Raw genomic sequence first — 22,021 nt, 5'->3', positions numbered from 1 at the left:
CACATTCATCTCCCGAGCACTGAAAAGAGGAGATGGAGCCAAAAAACTGTTCTCGGAGCCGCTCAGCTCACGGAGCCAGGGAGTTTAAACCTGCTGAAAAAGTGGTGAGATGAGTTTACTTGGGATGAGAGGGCAAAAAAGGGCCCCCCCAGATGTTGAAAAATTGGGATAGAGATGGATGGTGGACAAGATGCATTTGCAATCATGATTTGAGCACCGGCCGCCAAAAGCTGTGAGCGTTTGGAGGTTTTTTTGGCGGGTAGCATGAAAGGAACCACCACAACCACCACCTGGGCTGAAGTGGCAGGTGCGGGGCAATGAAAGCCGCAGGGAGGGGGGTCCCAAGGGGTGAAATGACACCCCACACACATAGTGACTTACCCAACTGCACAGACAGGACCTGAGTGTGACAGAAGTCAATACTTGGGGTGATGCTCAAATTTTACTCTCCATGGGGTTATCTTATAGCTGGGTACCCAAACTCAGCAGCCTGGACCAGCGTTTCTTCATGCTGGCATCTCTGTGTGGTACATGATAACACGGTCCAGAGATGATATGGTCCCTCCAGCAGCACTTATTCCGACAGTAAGGGGTGCACCCCAAGTCCCACAGTGTCCTCCCAGCCCCCAGGTCCCCATCTGGCCCTTTGAGGTCTTCTCCCCATCTAAAGCCTCAGGGAGAGATAATTTACTGGGAAATACCATTGCTTCAGGTACCAGGGGAAATAAATCTGTAGGTACTGGTAACTTTTCAAGTGGTTTAGATGCTTTCCCATACCCTGGGGTTCTTTTATTTTAAAGACACGTGAAGAGTCCCACACTTTGGCTGCAGATCTGAACTTTCATAGATCTTAAAACCAAAAAGGACCATAGATTATCCAGGCTGACTTCCTGTCTAACGCAGGCCAGATGAGTCCATCCCCTGATTCCTACACTGAGCCCAATAATTTCTCTTTGGCAATACATCTCTTCCAAAAAGGCATCCGGTCTTGATTTAAAGACTTCAAGAGATGGAGAATCCATCACTTCCCGTGGCAGCTTGTGCCAGTGGTTATTTCTAATAAAGGAGGAAGCTATTTAGAGCTGGGCTTATGTGTAAGAAGCCTCTTTGGGTAAAGAAATGCTCACAAGCTGTCTCACCAGCAAAAGAAAAACACAAAGCAGATATTGAAGAAGGATCTTGCCCCCAAAAGTGTGTCTATTCTTTCCCACTGTGGCAGTTGATCTGGATGTAGATCTAAAGTTCGGGTTTTCTCTACAAGCACCATGTTCTGTAGCCCTTGGCCATGGACCAGATGGCTGAGCCTCAACCCAGCCAGGACGGTCACCACAGGGAAGCAGGAGGAAGGATTTGGGAGAGCGGGTGACAAGTAGGACTGTGCCTTGGAGGTAGGACAGGTGTTACTGACTCGGATTCATCCTTTATCCTGGATTCCCATCATAACTGACAGGGGTCTTCTTCTTGGGCAGACTGCGATGACCAAAGCACGACACTGCTGACAGCCAAAAGTGGTTTTTTGTGGTCAAAAATTGTGAGTTCGCTCTCTGTTTCTCTCCCAGGGCCATCAGACTCGCTGGGAGTGTGCAAAACCAGATGTTCTTGCAACCCGCTGTTACCGAGTTATTTATATCCATGTAATATTTGACGTTTCCTGTTCTATTAAAGGGCTCCAGGTCCCCAAGACAGTTGCAAAGCAGCAAAGTAGGAGCTCCTGGAGCATCTCGGGCAGCATCTCCACAGCAGGAGTGACATGCATGGAAAAGTGGCGTAGGAGCAAGAGAGAGGGATGTGAGTTTCTTTGCAGTATCTTGGCAATTTAATGCACTGAGATAAACGTTTGTGCTTCTATAAGAGGGCTGTCCAGACTCGTCGTGGAGAGATGTGGCACCTGCTGAGCACCTAGATGAATCAATCTTCAGCTGCATCTGCAGGAACTCACTTGTTCATATGGTTTAAATAACTCTGCCAGATAAGGGTTGCAGATGAGCTCAGCTGGCAGTCCATCTGGCAAAAAAAGAGTTGGACCAGATCTAAGCCAAACCCACAGATATTTTTTACCCCCCCAATACATCTAGAGCCTCAAGTCAGTGGGGACAGAACTGCCATCAACTCCTGTTCTCTTAGATCTTCCAAAATCAGATGAGAGAGATCTCCAGGATGAGGGAAAATGTCTCATGTGGTCTCAGTTCCTCAGCTGATTGACACAGAATCTCAGCCCAGATCCCACAGGGAGGGCAAAATGTGTCATGGAGGAAGAATCCGGATCAAAATGCAGCTGGGAAGTTTGTTGTTTGAAAGACCACATCCTACGAAGGGCTCGTACAGCCGGGACAGGGCTGGGATGAGCAGGAATTCCCCATTCTTTTTTGGCAGCCTCATCCCTTCTCCCCCCAGAAAATGTGCCTAATTTCTCTCTCCGCTAATCAGAATTTCCTCCCCATCCCATCGGATCTGAAATAGATTTGGCAGGGCACGTTTGGCCTCGGTCTAAGGTGTTATTTTTCCAAGCTGCCACAAGGTGCCAGCATTTCAGAGCCTTACTGCACTATGAACCAGGAGATGGGGGAGGACCTGCAGCATGGATTGAACCCCACCAGCTCCCCTTGAACCCCACCAGCTCCCCTCCAGCCCCATCATCACCTCTTGAACCCCACCAGCTCCCTCCCTGCCTCCTCCCCATGGATTACATTTGGTAGAGAGCAAAGATGGGGAAGGTGGAAGAAAGCATCTTCATGGGGAGATGACATTTGGTTCACCAGCTTTGGGGCTGCGTGGCAGTGATGAACCCATCACTACCCTGTTATGAGGCACATCGTGATGTTCACTGATGCAAAAAAGAGCTCCCTGTGCCCATGAGGACACTTCCCAAGCTGGGCTGCTGCCCCTTTCCACCCTAGAAGGAAATATCATCCTTCTCCAGGACTGTGCAAATGCTGCTGCTGGACCTTCAGTAGCATCTGCAGGCAGGAGATTTCCCTCTCACTTCCCCAAACTGAGAGAGAGGAAGATGAAGCAGTTCCCCATTTTCTCGTCTCAGTTATTGCTGCTGCTGGGGGGCGTTCCCCAGGCCAGCCCTGGGGAGCTCACACCCCTCTTTCAGTTCTGTTCATGCCCCATCTGACCGACCACCCTCCACCCTGTGCCCTGCACCAGGTCCCAGCATGAGAAGAACATCTTGGTGGACTCCGTCCTCCTTCAGGAGCCACTGCCCTGGGGCACAGGGACCCTCTTTCATGTCCCCTAAATCTTACATACTCATCTAAGATGTGACGCAGGAACCTGAAATCCTTGCTGGGTCCACGTTTCTTCTACAACTCCTTAAAAGCATCATCCACTGTGGTTGATGACCCACAAAGCATCCCCTTGGTGTCCCTCAAAAGCTCCCTCTAAAATGTGATCCAGCAGTTCCGATTCACAGCCCCCCATCTCAAATCACTCCCTCGGAAAAAGGGAGATGGGAGAATTAACACATTTGTTTCTATAAAAATGTATTATTTTTTCCTTCTGGCTCATTTCATGGATCTTCTTTCCCACACAGAGGGGAGAAGATAATTGTAGTTGATAGGTAATATGGTAAAAACACAAATCCCCTTTTGGTTTCAGGTGAGACAGAGCAGGCAGCTGGTTCAGAGCTTTATTATTAAGACCACAACACGGGAGGACAATTTTGCTCGGGAATATGCCTTTGCAATCATGAAATTCCTCACCTCGCTGCAGCAAATCTGTATTGATGTCAGCAGAGCAGCCTCAATTTTCACAACCCAAAGCCCAGGCCAAGCTCTTTTGTACCTCGAAATAATTTTTATGCTTTCCAGTCTCCCAAGCGCTCTGCTTTCCACAGAGGTGTTGGATAAATTTCCTGTTTCACTTCTGGAGCAGCGAGGCACAGCTTTATCAGTGAATATTTAGCAAGACAGACTCTGCTTCCAGACAATACTGTCTCCATAAAAGAGAGCTGTGAAAATGGCATTAGAGAGTAATTACTTTCCTGCTCACCGCAAGCTGACAGTTCAAAACCACAGCTGGAGAGCTGACAGCGTGTGCTCTCTTGCAATGGGCAAGGGATGCTCAGAAATGGAGCTTGTCCAGAACGCCTGCATGGCTTTTTTTTTTCCCACACACACATATAAAATGGATTTCTCAGCTCAAAAGTGGAAAAACAAATGTTTTACCTTATGCCCCCAATTTATTTTTGTTAAAGAACAGATTCTCTCTTTAAATATTGATTTGCAGTTTTCTAATAATATTTCCGTTCTGCAGGTGAGGCAAGTCTGTGAAATCTTTTCACTTAGAAAATCAAACAGTATTTTATCATTACCTTTCTGCAGGGAAAACTTCCAGCCAGAGCTTTGCGTGTGACTTACTACCTGGCACTTTAACTTGGATCACAAAGCAGAGCCCTGCCAAAGCCAAACCTCAGGCTTAGCCCCATTGATTATGCTGTACTATGCTGCAAAACCAGGCTTTCTGGCACTGGGAAATACTGGAGGTTGCTCAGTTTAACTGGGGCCATGGTAGGAGAGCCAGGGGACGTTGTGTTGCCATTCAGCCCCCAGCCACAGGGCAGAAGCAGCAAAGATGCTGAGACAAAATTGATGTGCTGGAGCCATTCCTGCTCCTTCCTCTGCCGCTATGTCACTAACATATGGTAGAAGAGCCTAAGAAATAAACATGCTGTCACCAGATGTTTAGAACATCTGGACAGACCAATAAAGCAAAAAACAATGACAAAAAATAACTGTGAAAAAAAGAAAAACAAGAAGGAAAGAAGACGTATTCATGAAGCCTGCAGGTTGCAGGGATGGGGTTTTCCATGAAAGCCTCACGGCATGTCAACAGCGCAGATGTGAGCAACATCCCTGCTCCTGGAGAAAAGCTCTCGCATCCCTGGTCACTGCACCATGAAAGCCAGGAGGGTCTGGACACCCACCTCCCAAGGACAACCCCATGTTGATCTGCAGCCCTTCTGCCATCGAGGTGTCTCTGACGGACATTTATGGCCTGTTTCATCTGCACATGACATAATCTTCAGTGTATTTATAGCGTCCCTGGGTGAGAAGGAAGTGTTCTCATTCTGCAAACTCATCCCAAACAGGCAGCACGACGGGCTGTGGTCAGGTCTCCAGTCCTTGCTCGCATGATCTTCACTTGATGGTCTGAGTATAATCCGATGTTGTTGGGTGTCCTTACATCTGCTGCTTTAGGTACCAAAAAAGGACAAACGCCCATTTCGGTGGGTGGGAGGACACACCCTGGCAGAAAGGGAAGCTTTGGGTTACACCGGTGCCCCTGGGCTGGTGCAATTCTGCGTGGGGACATCCTGAGCTGCTTTTCTGCTCTGGTTAACCTCAGCTGTACCGAAGTGGGACCTGCTCTCGGTTTACACCCCCTTCTGCATTGCTTTAATGTCATTGATTTAAGCTCAAACACTGAGCCCTTCAGGTATAAATCCATGCAAAACCACCCATCTTTTCCCTAGCCTGACTTTGCCAGGCAATGACAAGCCCAAGGACATTAGACCCCAACCTACCCCATGCCTCCAAGTGCTCACAGCAGCCCTGGCCACCCAACAAACCTGATTCTGCACACAATTTTCACATCAGGGCATGTGGTTTCTTAAAGAAAGTCCAATAATCAGAGCTGGAAGGTTGGGACTGGGTCTGGATCACCTCACGTGACGTTCATACCTTGGTTGAGCTTTCAGATCTGCACCACAGTTTGTCTTGCTTGGTCTGAGCTTTGCTGCAACTGGGATATAAACTCAGTCCTGTAGCCCTGCTCAATCAGCTGCCCCCTGTTGTGTCCCACCAGAAGTGTGACCCCATCACACTCTTCCTGGTTGGGGACAGGGGACATCGTACCACAAGAGGGCACTTTCACTTCCCAGACACCGCTGCGGTAGGTTCTACATATGTAAATACATATATATATATGTATATATACATAAAGTCTGAAGGCAGCAGGAATGAATCATTTGGCAGAGGTGGAGCTCTGGTTTGGTGACAGGCGCTGGCTTGCGAGCAGGTCTCCTGGTGAGACCGGGAACCGGCGTTGCAAAGAAAAACACCTCGAGGGTGGCCGGCTGGCAGGTGGAGAAGCCAACAGCTTTGGGTGGCACGTCGGGAGCCAGCGAGCACGACGGGCTGCGGCGGTGACCTCAGGAGGCAAGAGAACTGCAATAGCAGGGCTGCTTCCAAGTTAAATAAAGACAGATATTGCACTCGGTGCCTTTCAAGTGGCCTTTCTGGAGCCTGCTTCGGTTCATTCCTCCGCAGTCATTTAAAAAGAGACCAGGCAGAAATGCAGAAATATTTCTCTACAGCAGCAAACCTGATTTACTGGCCACTCTGCCCAGGTTGGAGCTCTGCTCTCTGCATCATTTAATTCCCCTGGAGCAAGAGGTTAAGTCAAATAAATAAGGAAAATAGGAGCTTTAAAGTTCAGGGAGCAGGAACTGTCTTTTTGGACATATTTATTTTTCCATCTCCATCCTCCAACCAGTGTATCACAGTATCACAGTATGTTTGGGATTGGAATGGACCTCAAAAGATCATCCAGTCCAATCCCCCTGCTGGAGCAGGAACGCCTAGGAGAGGTCGCACAGGAATGTGTCCAGGCGGGCTTTGAATGTCTCCCGGGAAGGAGACTCCACAACCTCCCTGGGCAGCCTGTAGGAAGCTTCAGCGTCCTTCTCTTTGTCTACCAAGGTTCTTCATCTCCAGTGGGTCCATCTCACGGTCCGCAGCCCAGAAGAAGCAGGCAGAGCTCTGATGTGACACCCTCTAATCAGCACCAGCCCAGCCCTGGCCCCGTCTTCGCCTGTCAGAGAGGACACAGCGGGAGGAATGTGATGGCTTCAGGGACAAGGAACACCAGCGTACAGGAAACCAGGCTTTATTAGTTTTTCTGTGCACAGAACATCTTGTAACAGAGAAAGGGAAAAAAATAGCCCTTGCCATGCAATGCTGTGTTATCCCTTCTCCAGAACACTTCTCGCACCCTCCACTGAAGAATTTGCTGGGTGCTGGGGTGAATGAGGGCCAGGATAAGGATGCAGCCACACTCTGGACTCCTTGGGTGCCTCTTTGATCCTCTCTCCCTGATCCCGGTGCTCTGCACTCACTTATGTTCTGCTCTTCTGTTTCAGTTTATTTGTCCTCAATGGTGTCATTGTCTCAACCAGCAGGTTGGAAAGCTTGCTGGCTGGTGTTGCTTTGCCATCTGGCAGCTGGCTAACGATTACAGTAGCAAACAAAACCCAAACGGTTGAAAATAGGCCTGATGAAAGCTCATTTTTATGGAGAAGATAATGGGAAAGAGAAATTGGAAAGAAACGTGTCTGAGTCCCTGTCTCCTCCCAAGATGATGAGGAATTGTCACCAGGGCTTCTTAAACAGGGAGCTGTCACCAGAACTTTCAAACATGTAAAGATGCCCAAAACTGATTAACCAGGACTGGGGAAACTGAGGCATGGGGTCACTTAGCATGTCTGTGGCAGAGCTACATGTCCTGATTCCCAGAAAACATCTGCGTTGTGCAGAGGGCGAACCAGCCAAAGAAATGTGGCTCTGAGGACAAAGAATCTTCTTCCCAATTGTTCAGATCTTGACTCCACTGAAGCCAGCGCCATCCCACCTGGAGGGATCACACTTGCGAGAATTGGCTGGTGAAAAATGGATTCTGGCTTAAATGAAGCGATCTTATCTTTGACCTCTTTTCCTCCCCCTGCGGGGGAAATGAATGACCATGGCTGCCAGGCTTAGCTTCCATTTCCCTGGGTGGTTACGGGTGGTTGGGTCCTATGAATCAAAGTGTCGCAGCAGGAGCCAGGAAATGGGTAAGGATGGAGAGCAGGAGCTGAAACCACTCCAGCACGAAGGGTCTGGGCAAGGGAAAGCCCAAAAAGATCACACCTGACTTCAGCCACGGACTCGGAGGTGGTATTTTAGCAGTTCCCCAGGCTTTCAGATTCTTCACCCCATAATTTCAAGGCCATTTTTTGAGGGCACAGCCAAAAAAAATGGGGGTTTGCCGCTGCCTTCTGCTTTCATCACCCTTCTACTTCGGTGGCAATGCATAAACATGAGCAAGAGGAATCTGCATGGATTGAGACTGCTCTTCCTTCCTAAAATAAACCGATCCGACACTTCGGCTGCTCCCTGAGACCGGCTCACAGTTTCTCTGGGAAAGGACCGCTGAAGGGAGGCTCTGCTGGTTTGCTCCATCTTTTCCCAGGAAAAGTTCCACACTTGACAGAAGCCAGCTCCCCGGCCTTAGCATCCCTTGCTATCTTCAATATTACACATTCCTTGTTGCCATAGCGTCTGAGCATCGTTATCTCCGCCGTGACTTTGTGTAATGGAGCTGCACTATTATCTCTATTTTGCAGATGGGGAACCAAATCACAGGAAAAAAAAATGGAGGACAGGTCTTGCAAAGTAGATTCTTAAAACTGAATGAGACAAAGCACATTAGTACTTAATTCCCACTGCCATTTCCTGGGGCCAGAGAGTTTTTAAGTCCCACTAGGACCCGTTTACATCTACGGGAACAGATACTATTCACAGTCAACTTGTCGAGGAGCTGCCGAATCCACAGCTCATCCTCCTCTTTCAGCTCCTGGAGCTTCATCAGAGCCTCTCTGAGCCTGGGAAATGAGTTTTCCAGATGAGATGTGCCTGGTCCATTGATGACAAAGGCACCAATGGCCAGTCCAATTATTTCTTTTCTTTCTTATGCCCTGTAATTTCTCCCTGTTTCCAATATGTTTGTTCCCAAAGATAATTCTTAAGACATAGCTGATCTGAAAGATGTAAAAATGTGGGTGCTTCCTGCACATGCACCTTAAAGCTGTCTGGATCTTCAGTGTGCACAGAGAGGGGGACGAGCCCCCTAAATTTCCCTTGTTGGTTGTATCCCTGCTGCATCCCAGCTTCTCAAGGAATCCATACCAAGGACTCCAAATTTAACACAAAACCAGGTCTGAATCCTGCAGCAAGCAGAGTCAGCAGCGGATTTTATTGACTTCAGCACCACCAGGAGATCAATTCATAAATTTACATAGCGCTTTCCATGCAGAGATCACAAACTTTATCATTCCCTTCAGACCTGGGCTGCCCCAGGCCCTTCGGTCATTATCTGATCTGTGGATATCTCGGTAGCTTGAAGATCAAAAGGAAATTTCACGTGGTTCAGAAACAACCGTTCTGGGGCTACTGGACGTGCTGACTTTAAGCTGATTCTTGTAGGAATCAGCGAGAGCTTTGTCACCATGATAAAAATCTGTGTTTTGCTGCATTCACCAGTGATACAGCAAAACAGAGCATCCCTGTCTTGTACAGAAACAGTCGTATAAAAGCGTTTATAGCCATGGAGCTCCAGAGCTTTCCCTCACCCTGAACATTCTAGCAGCACAGGAGTATTCATGTACCCCATGACCGAAGCAGCTCCCGCTACGCGTTGTAGCTGTACAATAAAAATACCACATGCGCCAAGTCAGCTGCACCTGTAAAAGTACAGTTTTTGTCACCATAACCAGCCCAGCACCACAATGCTGTTGGCCCAGCACCACAATGCTGTTGGCCCAGCACCGCAATGCTGTTGGCCCAGCACCACAATGCTGTTGGCACAGCACTGGCAGGCAGGAATCACGCTGCTCCACAGGCACCAACAGAGCTGTGCTTAGCAAAACCTGCAGTTAGGCCTGGTCTCCTCTTGGTCTGGGGAGAGAAATAGGTTCATTCTGCTGATGTGAGTGGTAGCTGAACTGGACAAGTGACAATATGTCATCTGGCACTGCTGCGACATTAAATATATAACATTTTTCATGCATGCAGGGGAGACGGGATGAAGATTTCCTACCGTTCTGTCCTTGCACTTTGAGCACTGGGTGTAAGTGGAATTTCTTACCAGTTTAGTGATTAAGCCACATCATTAGCATGCTAGAACTTCTCTGGTGTGGACACAGCCTGGAACCCTTCCCCATGGCTTGAGCAAGTTCCCCCTGGGTGTCAGACCAGCAAACTTTGGCTGATGTTTGGTAACAGGACAGGATAACAGGAGCTGGGGGTTTACAAGTGCCCATTGCACCGGGACCTTCGCTGAACTTCCTCCATCAATCTCCATCAATCCTCCCTTTCGTACGACACAATTTGGTCTCTAAACCAGGTCCCTTCCTCTTTTTCCCTCCCCTCTCCCGCTGTCCCCCTGCACACACATGCACATTTCCTTTTCCTTCAGCAAACAATTTTCAGATTTGAAAGCGAATTCTCGGCGCAGGCTGGGGAAAAAATAAAAGACAATGTGGCCTCACTCCTTATCTCCTGCTATCTACTGCTGCTTGTACTTGCAACAAGCTGCGAGCCCAGATTGGGTTTACAGTAGATTTTGAGTGTTTATGAGCCGCAGGAGGGAGAGAGAGGAGGGGAAATCTGGTCGGTGAGATAAGTCCAGGAAATAGGGCTGGTGGCTGGAGCAGAGTCAACAAGTTGAGGGAGCAACCGGACACCTCTAAAGACCCAGTGACTCAGTGTCACAACTTCAGTCCCCACAGCAAACAGGAGTGTTTAGAGGGGATTAGTGTGTAATTCTTCAAGGGGGGGTATTATGCCTGGGATGGAAGAAGGAAACATCTTGATCTCTTTACAGACTTTGAATATTTTCCAATTAGGAGCCCGAATTTAAGCTCCTCAATCCATAGGCAGGCTCCTAAAATAAACGGCTCAATTTGCAATGCACACGCGGCGGCTCACGGGTCAGTCGATCACACGACGGGGTTTTATAGCGTGTTGTGTAAATCTAGAAGCTCTTTGCGGCCCGGAGCATCATCTGGTCTTTGTTCATGTGCCACCTAGAGCAATGTGGCTTCGTACCAACAGGACGACGTAGGAGCTGTTCACATGGTCACTAGGATATTTTTATAATCACCTTTTATCCCCATGTGGACGGGCTTTGTCATAGTAACTGGAAAAGTGTGTAGGCTTCATCTGTAGTGTATTTCAAAGACAAAAATATCTGGGCTAGTTCTATCAGAGAGCAGTAATTCACATCGTCCCAGACAGTTAAAATAACCTGTCTCTAAGCATGGCTGTGGAATGAAAAAGCGAAGTTGTGTGCTTTTTCCTCTAAAAGTCCAACCAGAAGAAATCTTCACGCTCTGAAGGTTGTTTCTAAACTGGAAAAAATTTGCAAACAGTGTCATTCAGGAGACATGGTCTGGCTTTACCTCAAAATCTGTGATTTATGACATACCTTTCATATCTTAGCTACTGAATGGAAAGAGACCCATATGGAGACCATAGTGACATTGATTTCCAACAGCCATCAGCAACAGAAGGCTGGACCACCACAGGTTTTGTACTGGTTTAGCTGAGTTAACAGCAGGCTAATTTATTTATTTGGGTTTTTTTTCCTTGTGTACCGAGATGGCCTTTCATTTGGAAGCAGCTATTCTGTAGTTAACTTGCTGCAGCATCTTCAGCTGAGCCCTGACATTGAGCCATTTCATGATACAGCAAACGCTCCCAGCGAGCAATTCATAATATTAACCAGAGAGATTTCCCAAATCATCGCTCCTTTCCAGATGGGAATAGTTATTCTCACATAAAGCACCTTTATACCGAAAAGGCTGGAGAGGAGTGGGCACTGAAATGCTTTAATTTGACTGGTATAGTCCAAGCTGTCTGATGATAGTGCGTAGACAAGACCCAAGGTATAAGAGCTCTTCAAGGAAAAGCCTTTTGTGGAAAAGGCTGTAAAACACCATTTTACAGTGTTGTTCTAAATTTCCTTTTTATTTTATGGTTCATCTAATTCGAAGAGAAACCTTCTCTGCAGAGACGTGGAATGGGAAACATGCTTCCACGTCAAAACACTTGGAATCACATCAGGCTCCTGTTTTAGCCATTTCTTTTTCTTTAATTCACCTCAGGATTGTCTTTTTCCTTATTGTCCTCTCCATGCCTTCAGCTGTTCATGTCACCTTTTGGTGGAGCCAACTTCCCTCTTGCTCTCTTCCCTCCTGCTCACCTTCACCATCCCCACCACCTCAAACACACGGTGAGATGCTTTCAAGAAATTAACCTCTGCAAAGCAAGAATTTGATGTGTTTACTTGCTTGTTTGTTTTTCTACACACACCAGAGCAGCTGGAGCTCCTTTAGAGCCCCAGATGTGTCTTCACAGCTGCCTGGTCTCTCCCAAAAAGCAGCTACTACAGGAGCTCAAGATCAAAATGTTTGAGGAGGGTCTAAGGGAGCTGCAGATTCCCATCAGAACACTAAGAATTTAGCTTTTTGCTTAAAGAAAGCAAAGAAAAAAACCCCAGAGCAGGCAGGTGCAAAGCCATGGAGCTGGGCTGTACAAGGAGGGGGAGCTGCGCATCCTGGGGTTTTATATTTCCAAAGAAGATTTTGATCTTCTCTTCTCCTAGAAGAGTTGCTTCGTGTAAAATCCATGACGAAAAAGCCAAGTAACAGTGAATCTTGCAGCAAACTTGGGGTCACTGCTACTTCTCTTTTCTTCACAGGCAAAACTCTTCTGAAGGAAGAGGCTTGCTTTTAATTTCTTTTACTTTTTGCTTCTATTTTCCCTAGTTAGCGTCAGCTGGGCAGGTGTTTATGCTGATGTGTGAAAGTGGAGTGGAGTGGTAGGGGCTCATTTGGGATGACAAATGTTTGGATTATTTACTTAAAGGGGGTGCAGTAGATATATAGGGCAAAAAAGGGTGTGGAAGAGGGACTCTATTCTGATAAAAGGGGAACAAGAGAGAAGTGGGAGCACAGGGTTTTGGGGAGGAACATGCTGAGCGCCAAAGCCACCATGGTGGCCAACTCACCACCTCTATGCAGAGGTGTGAGGTTCCCCTTGTTTCCCATTGGCTGCCTGTGGCACTGGACCCGCCCTCTGGGAGAGAACAGCCAATCGCAGGGCCGATGCTGACAGGGTGGGGCGCTCCTCATGACACAACCTGCTATTTTGTCCATGTCCCCCACCATGTTCCTTCTCCCTTCTCCCCACCAAGGGCTGCAGGGTCCCCCAGAGCACAGACCCTTGTCCACCCAAGGGCTGTGGCCACCCCAGCAGGTCCCTGTCCCCTCAACAACCTCAAAGACCCTCCCAAGGGCACGAAGAAAAGAAGGCACAGGCACCACTCAAGAGTGAGGGACTCACTTTGCGGTGATTTCTGTCCCACTTGTGCCACCAAGATGCTCTCATGGGATCTAAGGTCCCACCAACCTGTCCTTAAACTTGTCCTTTTGCTCCTTAAACTGTTGTTGTCATCATCTTCCCGTAGCATGTGGAAATGACGATGGCCAGTTAAAAATCATCACATTTTCCTCTTAGGAAAGAGAAATCGAAGCACCGAACTGTGTGTGTGTGGGGAACTCCTTTTCACTTCACATACTTTCCCCTTATTTCTAATTAACGTGTTGAGGAATTTTAAAATGTAATAAACATTATTTCTAAACAACCAGAAAGCAAAGCTTGCTTCTTTCTGGTTTGATGTAAACATTTATAGCGCAGCTCCATCCTTAAACAGTTAATCTTATAGTGACCTATTAAAATAAAATGAATTGTGTTATAATTCATCCTAAAGCAACCTCGGGGTTAGTGTATCAGGTAACTCCTGCTTTTGCAGCCCTCATGACGTTTTTAATCAAATTCAGCTGTAATTGCTGGAGCACACACATGCCTCTTTTAATACTCTGCCTACATTTGGGACTCATATGAGTCTGTTTTCTCTTAACGTATCTAATAAATAGAAAACATGAAAAGAGCACATTTTGCAGGACTTGGAGCTTTTCCACCAGTTTCATTTGTTGTAGCAATTGTCCGACAGGCTTATGAGAGCCGAGCACTTGTCAGGTTTCCCCCCAAACTTAGATAAAATTCTTCGGGGGGTTTTAAGCCCCTGTTTGTGTTGCTGGCACCCTGTTAAAGGGGGACACAAGCAGGAGCGACCTGTGGGCGAGGGGGAGAGATTTCAGAGGCACCTTTCAAAAACCACCGCCGCTGATGGATGTTGAAATGTTGCTTACACACAAGTCACCTCCGGTTTGGTGGGGAAAACTTGAAATGTCCTGTCCGCTCAGGAGCGATTTGTGTAAACAAAACTTCTGTAACTTTCTCTGGAGTGTGTGTAGAGGGGGGGATTTTTTATTTATTTTCTTCTATTTTCTTCTCCTACAGCTGGTTCCAATTTGCCAGCAATTTTCTTTTGGGCTAGTAAAGCTCCCAAGATGAGTGCAACTGGCCACATGGGTTTCTCGACTGGACTCTGTGGGGTTTGATTACAAGGGGTAGCAAACTCAGCTCAGGATCCAGGGTAAGCATTTCCTCTGCATTTTTAAGTGTTTTACGTCCTAAGGTGTTTTTTTTTGGTTAACACCAACCTTTAAAGTTTATTTCATTAGGTGCATGTGCTCAGTGGTCCCTGTCGGAGCCAGGCTGACATTTTGGGACAGGTTTGCTTAAAAAATAAAGGAAAAGCGCACAGTGGGGAGAGATGCAAATGTCTGTTAGGTGCACCTCAAGGAAAATAAGAGGAAGAGGTTTTTGTTAACACAATGGTAAACCCTCGGGGTTCCTCTTCAGCTACGTGTTTTGTGTAATTCACACGTGGAAACGTGAGAAAAGAATGAAAAATGACTTTGAAATGTGATCTGATTGGGTCACTAGCTAGTGAGTGTGTAGAAAGAATAGTTCACATCCCCACAGAATAATGAGATTAAGGCATTTTTAACCCCGAAGCACGCCATTTTTTTAAAGCCATTTACAAATGACAACGCTGATTATTTTTTTCGCGATCCCTTTTTTCTCCTCCACACTTCGCAAGTCCCTCCTATCGCTTTGATTGTTTTCCTCCCATCGCATCCGAGATCTTCCTCCTAAAATCCCTGTCGCTTTACCTTAGGAAACTCTTAACACAAACAACAACAATAATAACGAAGAATCCCAAGAATTTCTATATTAAAAAGCGGCTCTGGCGAGGTCCCTGGTCGCTGAGTGCAGGTCTGAGTCTGTTTTCCTTGGAAATTGGGAGGAATGCTAAACGCCTCGTCTACCAGCGAGTAAATTGTGTGCGGAGCTCTAGGCACGGCTCCCAAGTTGCCCTTTCACCCCTTCACTTTATATGTTCCTCTTGTTAAGGAGAAAAATGTTTCAATATGTTGGAATTTGGGGCAAAGCCGGGAAAGAGAGAAAGAGAATGGAGAATGGAAGGGCATTTTCCAAATAGTTTTGGTAACCCATCTGGGGGTTACGTTGAAAATTGATGTTGTACTAAAATCCCTGGAAGTTTCTTCCCCAGGTTAGTTCAGAATATCATCTGCCAACACTTCGGAGATGACAAAATGCACCAGAAACGTGACGCCGGGGTGGGGGGGAACATTCCTGAATTGAAGATGTTTCTTTTCCCTCCCTCAATGCGTTACGATTTGATGGGGTATCATTCAATAGCTAAAAGGATCTGGAGGTTTCGGCTTGCAGAGAGAGAGAAAACTGAATTCTTGATCCAATAGAGAGAACAGTTTCGAGACGATTTAATCTCGTTTCGTCCAGCCGTGTGCATCTGCAGCTTCGTCTGTAATATTTTCAGTTCTGCTTCAGGGGAAAACGGGTTAACTGCTTGCAAGGTAAGAAAAAAGCTCAAAGTAAGGAACGATGATTTAAAAACGGATATTTGAAACTTCCTTATTTAAAAGGGGGATTGAAAGTAGCACTTGAGCTCCACTCAGCGTCTCTTTTCGGCTTCACTCCTCAGCAATATTTTTTTAAGAGTTGTGATTTTTTTTCCCCCTAGGTTCTTTAAAGTAGCGAGGAGCGCCAGGCGGACTCGTTGGGGGAAGATTGCCACACAGCCGCTATCAATCTGAAGGAGCAGCCGAAATATTGATAAGGGGGGGGAGGTGTGAAACGGAAATCAAATGAAAAGTAGAGGGCACAGAAGAGAGGGAAAGGAAAGCGAAGCACGTCCCGGAGCTGCGAGCATTACAGAAGCCCCCTGAGGAAATGCCTGGTTGATGCAGCCTGTCTGGATGGGCTGGGAATTTTAACTTTGGATCTAGCAAGTTTAATCTCTTTGCACAAGAAAAACCTGCGGCGGCAGGGTAGTGATCCAGAAACTGCTGGGGGAGTTTCACTGATTTGGGGGTCTCAACCTGGATCTTTACAAACTGCTCTGCCACTGGTTGAGGGGAAAGGGTATACAAGGTGAGTCAGTTAAATAATAGTAATAAGGCGAATCGAGAAGTTTTTAAGAGGCCCTTTTATGCTGCAGCTGATGCTGGCAGGGCAATACGGTTGATAAATAATCCACAGCAGACTTCTTAAGACGTGCTCCAAATATGCAGATGTATTTATTCATATGAACGTGCGTAATTATAAGAGCGGGGTAATCGCGGAGTGGGGGGAAGCGCTAATGAGGCGTAAAGAGGGGAGCAGGGGAAACTGAGAGGGGAATCCTCGACCCTAGAAAACTTATTAGCAAAGCAAAATCACCTTGTCCCTCAACTCAGGCTTCCCCCGCACCCCCTCGATACAAGTTCAGAAGCAAAAGAAACTGGAATGTGTCAGGAGGGAGGACGACAGGGAAAAGAATATCAGAAACACATTGTCGATTTTATAATCGGTTGTCCTTGTGTGCCAGCTGGTCGCCTAATAAAAGCTTTTAAGTCAATAAAAGGGGGGGTTACGTGCAGAGAACGAACTTTTGTTTTCCAGAGTTGTTGGGCTGGGGTCTCTTTTTTTGCTTGCTTTCTCTCTCTCTCTCTATATATATATATATATTTTAGGATCAGCAGATGTTTCAAAGCAAGCCAGGTTTGTGGGGCACGGAGGGGGTTCCCCGGCAGATTTAGGGAGCAGAGACCTCCGGCACGGAGCGGGCTTCTCCATTAATCAAACGAGGGTGATTTCGTGATTAGCCAGCGCTGCTTGGCTTGTATTAGACCTGAACTAACTGCAAGCTTAGGCGCCCACAGCTTTTCCTGAAGAGGCTGCGAAAAATAAAAATATTGAGCGCTTGTGCGCAGCTCTTTGTGCATATTTCGGATTCTGTAGTATGGTTTTTCTGTAGTAAAATTCTGGGTAAATTTCTGCCTTTTCCCTTCGCACCCCGGGAAAATGGGACCGTCAGAATAGCAGCATTCAGGAGCTGTATGTTTAGGGATGAAGGGTAATGCTTCTTAACGATGCACTAATTACAGCCAGCTAATTGCTTTCTGGAGCTTTCCGAGGGGGCTAAAGATCCTGAGAGGAGCGGGTAGAAAAAATAGTTGTGGGATACTTTAATGACTGCGGATTTATTTTCTCACACATCGTGATATTATTTCCCGATCGTTGTTAATCTCCGCATCTCCGTCGTGATGACTTGGAGGGGGGGAGAGGTAAAAAACCCACCCAAAATTGTTCATCGGGAGATCATAAAGTCTTAGAAGTTCAGAAAAACAGATGCAAGTTTGAGATAAAGCACCGCTAAGTCGGGTTTGGTAACAGCACTATGCAAAATAGAAGGGCTGGGATTGACAACCGGGGGGGTTTATTGCTATTGGGAATGATACTTCTGTTCTCTATTTTTTTTTTTTTTAATTTATTGTTTAATTATTAGTAGTGAGAAAGGTTCTTTAAATCAATAGAGGCCAGCAGGCTAATGGCTCGGGATGGTTTCAATGAATCAGGAAAGGCAACTGCCCTTCATTTAGCCCAGCGAAACCCTTGGATACAAGTCAATAGGGTTAACTAGTCTCGACATGAAAACATGAGTATTTCAACTGGCTTTTAATTGTTGGCTAAGAAATTCAGTTAATCAAATGTCAAACGTTCCTCCTCTGCTCTGGTCAAAAGTGAAGAAGTTTCTTTTCCTAAGGGGTGAGGGAGGAATCCAAAACCAAAACCCAACTGTTGTTAAAGCATAGAAATAAAACCCAGTTTTAGAAAGTCTTGTCTATTATTTGACTTTTAGTTGCAGTGGTGGATGTTTTTCCGTGTCATTTAAAGGGTACAATTAATTGCTTGATCACTTCTTTTTAAATATTATCACTGATCTTATGTTTTTAAACGATGCTTTGTTTTTTTACTTTTCTATATAAGAACTTTTTAATTGTTTTAGGTCGATTCCAGGACCTTTAAATATATCTATTAAACAAGTAAGGATGTTTCAGACTGTACCAGACACTTCGTCTTACGTCAAGGTAAGACATGACAGCATCTTTAAACAGGTAATGTCAAAAATTACAATCCTCCAAAATTCACAATCACTTGTATTAGTTGAAAATCTCATTCCTATTGTCATTGAGTTTTGGTTTAGAGTCCAACTATCGCAGTTATCATTCTGGAAATAAGAAGGGTTGAATCAAAAGTTGTATCATCAGGGATCAACAATATGTTCAAGTGGTCTTGTCTTTTCTAATGCATTGATGCTTGGTTTGGTGGGTTGTATCGTAGAGTGTGCTGAATTACATTATAGTAGCGGTGGTTTGCTCTGAAACCAACACGGTAGTGGTGATGTGCTCCTGATGTTGTATCATAGTGGTTTCTTAAATTGGCTTCCAATTTTCTGATTTCCTAGATACTGTTTAGTCTTGAACCAGAGCTAAATTTCATTTAATATCCTTCTACTTCTCTGCTGCGTCAGCTGTTGAATTCAGTATGCAAGATGATATGTGAAGTTATGTTTTCTGAAAGGTACATTTCAGAAGGGATTTAGAGGGGGAAAAATATTTAATGAGTTAAAGCAAAACATCTCTTTTGGTTATTGAAGAAATGGATTGTCACACCAGGCAACGCTATGTAACACTAGGATTTATTTCACAATGTTACTTATGGTTTTCCTTGGGCAATGCTTCTGTACAGTTCAGTAAGCAAACTGACTTTGTTTGGTTTTATTGACAGTGGCTAATGCCAAATACTACAAGATACTGCACTCTAAATAGTTGTTTGTATATTTTCTTTTCTTTTTCTTAAAAAGTTTGGATCTTAGAATGTAGTTTGATAGGCCACTTCTGGCTCTTTAACAAGATTAAAACAAATACCAAAGGAAGGTTGGCACAGCCTTGTCCCTTTATAACTCAATTGAGTACTATATTATATTTGACATCATATAGTTTTTTTTTCCACAACAGTTCCCAAGAATGTAAATAAACCAAGCCTGGGACATCTGGGTTACACGTTTAAGGCAAACCCTGCATGCAACAGCACTTAGTGAAAATCTAAAACACAAGCCTCTTCTCTCCCAGGCTGAAGGAACACAGAAGGGTGTTAACTAGAGCTGGGTGAATAATTTGTAATGAATAATTTATTACAGGAATTTTGTCTTTCTTTTTTTTCCCCCCTGTAGTAAATGATCCATGTGCCCATCATGATTTCCAATAATATGTATGTACATGAAAACGATTCATTGAATGATTTCTGTATATAATCCCCAGGCTATGGCTCATTTTGCCGGGAGTGTTAGTATTTGAAATGCAAGGTTGGTGGGGTAAATCCCAGGTCATGTAACATCACTTGTATTCCCTGATAGGGTGAACCCATGCCACTCTCTAGACCAGGTTTCTAGAGCAAATCTGTCCAGAAATGGTCAAAGCTCCACATTCAGTTGATATACCCAAAATCACAGTTGTAGCTTAGTGTTTCATGGAATGCCAGTGATTTAATTTGCTTATTACATTTGTATAGCTTTGGACCAGAGTCTGGAAGAACAGAAACTCTGTGGAAAACAAATTAAATTCAAGTCTCTCTCATGACAGAAAATTCACTCAAAGATCAAGCAAAGAAGCATTAAGTGGTCTGTGCCCGGTTTTAGCATTAATTTCTCTTTGGAGTTCCTGGATGTAGGAAGTGATCTTAGACATGTTCTGTTTACAATGAAGAGATGAAGGCCCTTTGACATCCTATATTACAGGATCATTGCCTTTTGTTGTGAGGCAGGACCCAACTGCTGCTCCAGTTAGTGGCAAAATTCCTTTTGAATTAAGTGGAACCAAGACTCAGGCCTAAATAATTTAACATTCCAGCAGGATTGAGTGAGCCTGTCCATACAATAAGTATGATCCTCCTGGCAAAATGGTTGGGCAGAGTTCTCTTCACATAAGTATGTGTTTTATCCAGCAGGAAGAACTGCTCAGGCTGGACTTATGTCCAGTGCTTCAGCGGTGGGGGGATAACTGAGCTGTGTGATGCTGATCTTGCCGCCTTTTATTACAACCCTTCATCCTTAGCTGCTGTTATTTTAGGCAAGGAACCTTGAGTTTGGTATTTTGTCTGTAAAGCTTCACTCATGACAGTGTCATTGGGGAAATGTCTTGTTCCTGTACTTAAAAACCCACCATGATTTTGACAGAAGTCTCCGAGGGCTGGTCCAAAGACAAAGGAAATTCCTCCCATTGACTTTTAAGTTGGGCCGCTCAGTGCCAAGGGTGCAGAAGTACTTGGGCAGCTCATTCAGATCAGTGAGGCTGTTCTTAAAAGTAGGAATGTGCTTAAATTCAGGAGAATCTGAGCCTTAAACACAGGGGTTGGATCAGTCTGTGGCCTCTCTGAGTTTGGTGACGATTTCCACTGACTCAAATGCATCCTGGGCCAACAGGGAGGTTCTGACAGCAACTGCTTTATTTGTAGAAGAGGTGGGAAACGTGGATATGAATCTAAGTCCTATTGGGGTGGCATTTGTGCTCCTGAGCAAGACATTTCACCTCTCTGTTCCTCCATTTCTCCATCCCTTAAACGTGGATGAAAGTGTCGTGTAGAACAAGGTGATGTTCACCTGCCTTCTTTGAGAACTTCTGAAGTTGTGGCAAGTAAGAAGTCTGCAAAGCAAGAGATCGAGCTTTCATTCCTCTCTCTCTTCCCAGGTCTTTTTTATATTTTGGGTTTATAATTATGAAAAAATCACTTTGATCCTTCTACATCATCGATAAAATATTTCTATTCCTTATACCATCATAGGACTTACTGATCTGCAAGTACTTAATAATTTACAGTATATCAGAGGGTGCTAATCTCATCTAAACAGGAGTATTTGACTTTAGAGAATGAAACGTAATATAATTGGGAAATTAAATTTTAAAAGACAGGACTGGAATCCTGACTGTAGGGATATGGAAAGAATTAGGGCTATAAGCAAAGCAACATGACCTCTGAGTACTGAATTTTTAATTACTACCATTGCCACGAGCTACTCCAGGCCACAGAAGTGTTCATTCTCCTTCTGCACTGCTGGTTGTGGTTTCATATGTGTGTAAAGAAGGTGCAAGGATAATTTGGGGGTATGCTTTTCTTATGCCTGCGTTTTGGGGAACAACCACAAATCAACTTGACGAGCTGGTGCAGAAAATGTTCTCCAGCCCAGACCACTGAAGGGCCACAAAGATGGACTTTTCTCCAGGGAGGAACCACCATGCAAGAGCAGGACCTCTGGCTTTAAAAATGGATTTCACGCAGTCATAACGTTTGTGGTGCCACACAAAGAAGCATATTCATGGAGGCAAAATAGCCTGGTGGCTGGAAACAATATTTGGTTTGTTCTTGTTTGCGCTCTGCCTGGAAAGTTTACAGGAGCTCTAAAGAGAGAAGGGTTTTAATTTTTCTAATTTTTGAGGACAAAACCATGAGATTTTCTTTGGAGTGGGCAATAGAGAGGTAAACCCTGGCACAGATGGGTTATCTTCCCTGCTGAACACTAGCAACCAGAGGCTGCTTGGGCACAGGTTACAAGGTGAGACTATCTCGGTTTGGGGTTTTTGTTTGGGTGTTTTCCCAACAACAAATTATCGCAGCAGAGATGGTGTGTGATGAATGAACTGAGAAAAGGTGCTGCGGAGGGACCTGTGCGTGGCTCATCCCGCAGGCGCTCAGGAACGCGTGGATGCTGCAGGAACCTCCACCACTTTCTTAAGAACAGCTAGAGAGTGTTAGCCTGGCAGAAAAGGGAAAAATCAAAGCCTACATGGAGTGGGTTTTTTCCCCAATTCAGAAGCTGCCGTCAGCTCTGACGTCATTCTCACGCTTGGTGATGATTAATTACG

General features: G+C 45.5%; 1 protein-coding gene across 3 annotated transcripts in view; it reads left to right on the top strand.

Moving 5' to 3' along the window:
• The first annotated feature begins 15,539 nt into the window (after window positions 1–15,539).
• Window positions 15,540–22,021, top strand: part of FLI1 (Fli-1 proto-oncogene, ETS transcription factor) — a 70,786-nt gene continuing 64,304 nt past the window's right edge. The window contains exons 1-3 of one of the 3 annotated variants that reach the window (XM_065855610.2): window positions 15,540–15,634; window positions 15,802–16,211; window positions 18,109–18,217. In XM_065855610.2, coding sequence (XP_065711682.1) covers window positions 18,152–18,217 — 66 coding nt within the window. In that variant the 5' untranslated portion in view covers window positions 15,540–15,634; window positions 15,802–16,211; window positions 18,109–18,151. Of the gene's footprint in view, window positions 15,635–15,758; window positions 16,212–18,108; window positions 18,218–22,021 lie in introns of those variants that run through there. The other 2 variants (XM_065855613.2, XM_065855611.2) reach the window with 2 other exon arrangements.

The sequence above is a fragment of the Patagioenas fasciata genome, chromosome 24 (genome assembly GCF_037038585.1).
Source record: "Patagioenas fasciata isolate bPatFas1 chromosome 24, bPatFas1.hap1, whole genome shotgun sequence".
Lineage (NCBI taxonomy): Eukaryota > Metazoa > Chordata > Aves > Columbiformes > Columbidae > Patagioenas > Patagioenas fasciata.
This window is presented reverse-complemented; position numbering and strand designations above follow the sequence as displayed.